The 8,175-nt window shown below is 41.5% G+C and overlaps 1 protein-coding gene across 1 annotated transcript; it reads left to right on the forward strand.

Annotated features, from left to right (window-relative positions):
- Positions 1-3,438: 3,438 nt before the first annotated feature.
- LOC308371034 (protein FAM83D-like) lies at positions 3,439-7,824 on the forward strand (the record flags this gene model as incomplete). The annotated part of the gene is made up of 4 exons (XM_080845817.1): positions 3,439-3,942; positions 6,285-6,452; positions 6,634-6,758; positions 7,065-7,824. 4 exons carry the CDS (start codon positions 3,439-3,441, stop codon positions 7,822-7,824), a joined length of 1,557 nt encoding a protein of 518 aa, XP_080701943.1.
- Between the last annotated feature and the right edge of the window lie 351 nt (positions 7,825-8,175).

Consider the following 8,175-nt stretch of genomic DNA (forward strand, 5'->3'; position numbering starts at 1 on the left):
AACAATACTACTGTGCATTTTTTACAGTTTACTATGGTTGTCAAATGTGTAATAGCCAAGTCTTAGGAGGTAACTTTCTGACAGGTTTATTGCGCTGGGACCAAAAACATAGTTTTTCTGACTCTATAGATCATGCTGAAAAAGAGAGCTGCTCTCTGTTATTTTCTTCAGCTGCATCTTGTATTGAGGGCTATATTGTGGGTAAAAGGGAACTGTTCTTGTTTGTTAGACATCCTAGAAATACAGCTTCTACTAAATGTATTTAAAGGTTACATTTATGTCATGTACTTATGAGGACAAAAGTCAATTGTGTACAGAGAATGACCATTTTGGAAAAAGAATAAGTTGGTTATGTCATGAGTTACTGATATAAAACTAAATCTATATATATATTACATGGGTAGGTTGGATCACAGGTTCCCTAATAGGTTTAAAAATATATATACAGTATATTTGAACAAAAGCACTTAGTATTGAACTTAGCACTCTAGTAATGTGTTATCAAAATTGTATATCTTAATGGGTACATTTGAAGTATGCATGGTCTTCTAACACAGAACATTCAGAAACACTATTACAATCAACTGCTGTATATGTGCAATCTAAGGACAAGACACTACTGTAAAGTGCAACACTTCTACCTTCTACAAGGTACTTAACATGGCACAGAAACTGTAAATTCTGTTGCTAAGGTGAGGTATCCTCTCTGTGTGTTGTTTTCCAATAAATTCACCAAAATGTTTTAAACCATGTTTCTTTTACTGCATCATGCTTTAATAAAAAAGCTATTCACAGGTGGCCTCTTTGGAGTTTGAATTTTGCTGGTGATGTACATTTTATCAAAGGTACAAGGTTCACCAGTGGAAACCTGGCATTGAGGTTTGGTTCTTTGTAAACACGGGCTGTTATAAACGTATGGCACAAGCATGGGATCTGTAATGTTTAACTACAGCTGCTCGGTTAGAGGTCTACTTGACATTTTGTCCACTGCTGGAGTAACGTTCTATTTTGCTTTCACATTATTGTTCAGAAAAGGACATGAAAACTGCCTGTCCCTGTGCATTTAGTTAGCATTTTAATCTGAAACCTTTTTAGCACAGTAAACCACAATTTTACTACTTCTTAAACTTCATGGAAATGAATTTCATGACTTTAGCTGTGTAAGTGTTATGTTTTTAATTAACTATGCCATAGTTAAACATCTCAGAAGAACTACCTAAACTGAAATGAGAACAACATGTTCCATTTGTGCCTGCATATGGGTAAACGTGAGTTCATGTGTGAAACAAAAAAAACGCTGATGCAGCACTGAAGTCATGGAAAATCAGTCAAATTAAACTGATCTGCTGTGGGCAACTAGTGTTACATGTTGACAGGAGTGTCTTTTATGAAGATATTGGTGTTGGATGCATTTTACACTAGGGGGCAGTCTGACTAGGCATTGCCTAGTGAGAAGACAAAAAAAAAAGAAACAGGCCGCAATGAATGGGTGCATTTGTTCAGCTTTGCACAGACGTATTGAAATTATGACATTATATTTACCTGTGCATAAGGAATTCCTTCCCTTCCCACCCACTGCGCTATTTATATGAAATGTGGGTAGAGGACAAAACATTTCTTTGAGCTGTCTGTACTGTCTTCAGCCAGTAGATTCACTGACAGTGAATAAAAAGACTTGGCATGTACCAGTGAAAAAGCAGACTATTCACTTTTAAAGCATGGCATATACCTGTGAATAATTAGACCTTATTCAGTTTTAAAGCGTGGCATATACCCGTGAATAAGAAGACTTTATTCAGTTTTAAAGCGTGGCATATACCCGTGAATAAGAAGACTTTTTTCAGTTTTAAAACGGTATATGTGCAGTGGCATGTGCCACTGAATTTTAGTCTCACACTCTCGTGCAGCTTAAACACAGTGACCACTAAGACCAGTTACCTGCAGGCCTTGTGTCTAAACAGTGACCACTAAGACCAGTTACCTGCAGGCCTTGTGTCTAAACAGTGACCACTAAGACCAGTTACCTGCAGGCCTTGTGTCTAAACACAGTGACCACTAAGACGAGTTACCTGCAGGCCCTGTGTGATGTGCTGCCTTTTCAAAACGACACCCTCTGGAGACCCGTTGGAACCTGTCCTATGTTCTTTGTCCCATAGTCTCTGATCAAGTTTCCTCCAGGACGAACTCTTGCATGTGCAAACACTTCACAAGCTGTCAGTTATAACGATGAGAAAGAACATGTTTCTTATTATGGCTTCTGTATATCAAAATGTTGCCGATTATGGATATAAGATCAGGAACTTACTTGTCGGTTCTCTGATAAAATCTTCAATTAACAATTATTTTTTATTTACTCTTGGTTGGAATAGAGAAGGTGGCTTGTTTTTGTAAGCTAAATTAAAAGTTTGAATGGTAAAGCAAAGCATCGGGCATATTTTAATGACCTTGAACAGGACCCCCAACCTCAATTCAAAATATGTATAAATGATCTATAGGACCCATTTTTGAAATGCAAGCAATGGAATGTTCTGTATGATGCATGGGTCCTTTGCTTGAGTATATCTGCTGACTTGAGTTTTTAGAGATGAACCTGTTTGCCTGCGAAGACACACCTCCAAGCGTTTGTTGGCAGCTGTACCTGTACGTTCTGTTCAAGCTGTCAAGTAATTTTTTTTCACTGGAAGAAGACAAGAGAACCTTCTGTTCAGTCACAAAGAAAGTGCCTTGGGCACAGTACATGTTCTATAGGTTTGTTGTGTGACATGTATATGGCAGTTATAAATCAAGTGGTGGGGCTTTCCAAGTAGGCTACGTTGTTAAGAGACAATCCTGGGTAAATTAACTCAGAGGAAGTGGTAAATCTCCTTAAAGAAGATCCCTATTGCTTTATTTTGCAAGAATGAAGCCATAGGGTTCTTCTATTAGGTTTCCACTTACTCTGAGTTAACTCATCCAGGTTTGACACTAAACTACCCAGATTTGTCAGTAAACCACGTAGCCTACTTGAAATACCCCCAGACATATAAATAATTATAAATGAAACAATGATATCAGTGAAAACATTACCACACCTAAGTAGCAAAGTATATTAGGTTTTGAAGTGAAAGTATACTGGCCTTTTTTATTGCACATGAATTTAAAATAGAATAAGTAGATTGTCAGACCGTGACAACTAAACAGTGAGTGGGTTTATCTGATGTAAAATGACAAAACTTCTTCAACCAGTGACTTCAACTCGCTGAACCAAATCCCAACCGCATTAGTCTGCTGTCAATAACAAACCATGACGCAACGCAAGTCACCAGGCAACTGTGCCTCCACCAATGGTGTGAGGAGGTAGGATGGGTCAAAATACAAAACTGGACCAAAATTCTGCATGCCGACAATTGAACCCATGGAAGAAGTCGTATACGCCAAGTCAACCCAGACTTAAGCACAATGCCTTCGTTACCCCAGACCTTGGATATGGATGGTGAGCCACTGACATGGTGGTCCTCGTCTTCTAGGATGGGACGCGAACCTGATTTGAATGTTGAAGAAGTGTACTGTGAAAGCCACCGACTAGCTATAGAGCAATTGATCACTTGCGGAGTCGACGCCTACCTGGAGTTCTTGAAGAAAGAGAGAGTTCAAAACTTTCTCTCTGAAGACGAAATCAAGTTTATCTTGCAGTCAGCCGCGGTTCCTAAATGTAACCCCCAGTCAGGGAATAGTGGAGCTTTTGTGCTGTCCGAGGCCACCTCTCTGGTCTATTTCCCAGACGTGTCTGATGTAGCAGCCCCGTCTCTAGATATTGGATGGCACGCTCTCTCACCTGACTCGTTCCCAGGTCCAACCACAGCCACTGCACACTTTCAACCGAATTTTTCACCCTATATGCCTGTGAACAGCATTTACAGTTGCAAGGTGGCGGCAAGAAAGATGATAAAAGAAGCGAAAGAGGTAAAGGATTTTTTTTTTTTTACAGTAACATTGCATTGCATTTTATGGAGCGGCTCAAAAAAACTTTGTGAACTGATGGCAGGATTAAGGATACATAATAAACCTGCTATAATGCCGTTAGGATGTCATTTGGGCTGTTTTGAGAATTGCAAGTGTTTGCCTTTATCTCATACACAAGACGTTTACTGTCTGTGTTTTTAGGTGTCTGTTTGTTGCAGCTATTTTGACACTACGTTGTATTCCTGTGGAGGTACCATTGTTAGGCTACAATGAGAATGTATTGTGTTGTTCTAGAGCAGGTGTGGGCAATTAATTTACCCAAGGGGCCACATGAGATAGTGGGACTGTTGTGGAGGGCAGGACTAATATGCTGAACTCAATTCAGCAAGAATAATGAGCATGTTTTTGCAGTATTAAAGGTGTGCCCAGACAACCAATACACATGGCGCACACACACACACACACACAAGAGCAAGCTTGCGATGCAATAGTATAAGTATACAAATTAGTAATATCAATTGTTATCGTTTAACGTCGATTCCTTATATACCATTGACCTCCGCGGCCCAGTCAGGGACAGCCGAGGAGCCGCAAATGGCCCATGGGGCCGCACTTTGCCCAGGTCCGTCTAGAGAATCCAAGACATATATCAATTGCTGCAACCTCCCACTCCCTGATTTTAAAAGATGCTCCTCCATTCGAATCTAAACATATTATTTTAAGAATGTTAAGTAGGCACTCATACCAACCTGCAACGTAATCTTTTATGACCTTTACATTTGTCCCGAGGGTAAACATACAGCGGTGGCTTCAATTACTTAAGTACATTTAAAGTATTTAGGCCTACGTATCTGTGACGAACACAGGTACTGAGAAACCATCAGACTGCTGCCATAGTATATTTTGCCAATAGTGCAATAACTGCAAAAATGATTAGTCGGAACAAGATTTACTCTAGACACTCTCAAATTGAGGAGTAAGGCTACCTGTTAAAGGCACCCAGTGCAACTTTATAGGCTTGAGACTCGAAAATAAACATTCAATTTCTAGTCTTTTTTACACGTACTAAATTTCAATAACTCCATACCATTAGGCTACATATCGACATTCAATGAGCAAAGATGAGACGTCGTTGTGTGGTGAGAACTGATAGAAAATCGTAAACAACAACAGTCGCCGTGGGGAGAGGCCATTTTTCCATTGACCTGCTTTATTTATTGGTGGTACCAATAAATAAAGATTTGGGGGAAAAATGGCGGCGATTGTTGTTGTTTAGGATTTTCTTGCAGTTCTCACCTCACAACGACGTCTCATCTTTGCTCCTTGAATGTCGATTTGTAATGGTATGGAGTTATTGAAACTTACTACGTGTAAAAAATACTACAAATTGAATGTTTATTTTTAAGCCTCGAAAGTTGCACTGGGTGCCTTTAAGCCAAAATATTGACTGTGGGGCTCAAGCCGACGTTATTCCAATGGGTAGTCAGTCCTCTCACAACCATCCCTTTTAATCCATACTAATGAACCAATCATTTTGCATGGCATTTCATTGGCAAATCAACTTTAATACTGGGGGCCATAGGGAGTAATAGGAAACCAAGCCGGATGGGAAACTGCATAGAAACATAACTTACTTTGTTACTCAGTGTCAAACTCCTCAGCTGTTCTTAAGTTCTTCAAGAAGTGATAGCTGCGCAAAATAAGGATGTTTCAACTAAATCCTAAACATTGTAAAAAAAAAAATTAGTAAATACACATATATAATGTTCCCCCAGGATTATTGACTGATGAGTGAGATCAGAGAACAAATAAACAGAGGGCGTGATGTAGAACAAAATCAGAATCAAAATAGACACAGATTTCTCACCCAAGTTTTATGAGAGTGGTTCAGGGAACCACATGAATTGAATAGATGGTCGTAAAAAATCTAAATCAATTTGTCCGACAGCTTCCAATGCCCCTCCTTAGCTTTAGGGGAGATACACACAACAAGGAAAGGCTGTTCTCATCAGATTGATCAGCACGTAGAGAACATTTTGTTCAACACATCAGGCAAAAAGCCATTGCCCCTGGCAACTCATGTTGTGTGTGTATGTGTGTGTGTGTGGGCGAAACTCAGTTGGATTGTGAAATATGGTTGCCATGGTAGGATTCTTAAAACAGTAAAGAAACAAACTATTGTGACCGCGGAAAATGTAGATTACACGGTTGAGGTCACTTTTCTTTGGTACAGGACATGAAGGTATATTTAGTTATATTGTTTAATTATACTGAGAATATATCGCATGAATCACAATAAAGAATGTGATACTGATTTGTTTTCCCTTGTATTTATATTGTAGGTAATTGCTATAGTAACAGACTCCTTGACAGACGTGGACATCTTCAAGGACCTGCAGGAGGCTTGTACCCGACGCAGGGTTCCTGTGTACATCCTGCTGGACCAGGAGGCAGTGCGCCCTTTCCTGCAGATGTGCAGCAACATCAACGTACGCTTGGCGGACCTCCAGGTAGACCTATTTACTGTGACTGACTCACACAAAGGGTCTATTTGTTGAGGATGACACTTTGATTGTTGCATTATGTTCAACCTTTGGAGTTGCTTGCATGGTGACGCAGTCATTTAAATCAGATTGGACATTCTTGTTTAAGACCGTCTTGGCTCTAACACTATTGTTTTGTCATTTGCAGAAAATGCGTGTGCGGGCTGTCACTGGTTTTAGGTTTTTCACACGCACTGGAGCACGTGTAACTGGAAGAATTCACGAGCAGTTCATGTTGGTTGATGGGACCAAGGTTGCCATGGGCACTTACAGGTAGGGTCTCCTAGCACTGTAATTCAGCTGCCGTTTGACAGAAAGATCTTTGGGAGAACACTTGTAGAGCACACTGTATATGGCTCCAGACTGAGCCTTTACAGAACCTTGATGGTTGTAAGTGGAAACCTAATGGGATCCTTTTTTTTTTTTTCCTATAACAAGATCTGTAAAGGCTTTTAGCAAGGACAATAAGGTGGAATCAATATTTCTGTGGATGTCTTAGGTGTACTTTATCATGATTTAAACAGACATTGAGGACTGAAAGAACTTAATGGTAAAATCTTTTGTTGATATTCTCACCAGGTTTAAATGGACAGACGGCAGGATTAATACCTCTAACATGATTGAACTGACAGGCGAGGTAGTTAAGCAGTATGAGCAGGAGTTCCAGCGCCTCCACAAGAAGTCTCTCACTGTAAACATCAAGGCGGTGCTCCCTCCCCAAGCCCCCAAGGCATCCACTCTCAAACCAGTCTGTCTGAACATCGCACTGAGCCGGGCCCAGGCCCTTGGGGTCGTCCCGACCCCTGTCACCCCGGCAGCCAATGTTACCTTACCACCAGCTTATCCCCCAGCAGCCGGACAGTCTGCCTGCCACACCTCGACTCAGACCTCCAGCCAGTGCGAGGCCCGAGGCACACAAACTGGCCCCATCACTGCCCATCGGCCCCGCATCGCCCTCGTCTCCACCTCCTCTGCGGAGGCCGATTCATCTGGTTCAGATTCCGCTTGCTCCACCCCCACCGAAACCAGCCCTGAAATGCAAACAATAGCCTCGCTGTCAGTCAAACCGCTCCCCACCCCGACACCTTCCATCCTCACGTTAACAGAATACAGCCAGTCTCGAGAGCTACAACAGCAGCAGCAGCAGCGGTATTACCCTCCTTCCTCTATCATGAGCACGCTGTCCAACAAAAATGACTTCATGGGCTTTTCCATTCCATCCATGAGGTCTAGCTCGCACTGGGGCTGCAAGGCCCAGCAGAGCACGAGGCCGGGACCTGGGCTGACCATGGGGAGCATGCTCATGGCTATGCCAATGAGGTCTAGGTACCTACAGTGAAAAGGTACTGCTAGCCAAAACTGCACTGAGGGGATTCTTGGTCAGTGAACAATGCTAACTGTTTGTCAAAGTAGCTTACCTGAAGAGATGGAGTGTGTAGAAGACACTTATCCATGCAGATCATTTTCGGATAATTCAGTGTTTTCTTATAGAACATTCCAGTGAATGAGGAGAGGTTGGCTAGAAAGGGCTCCTTGATGTGAAAAGCCATCCTGAGGGTAACAGGGTTTAAAACTGTTTTTATTGTTCTTCTCCAGGGCCTGGTTAACTTCGAGGTTTTCCCACACAAAAATGTCCATTCATAAGAGGGTATATGTCAGAGGCTCTATTTGACTGAGGTGACGAGTTCTG

This window comes from Sprattus sprattus (genome assembly GCF_963457725.1).
Source record: "Sprattus sprattus genome assembly, chromosome: 10".
NCBI lineage: Eukaryota > Metazoa > Chordata > Actinopteri > Clupeiformes > Clupeidae > Sprattus > Sprattus sprattus.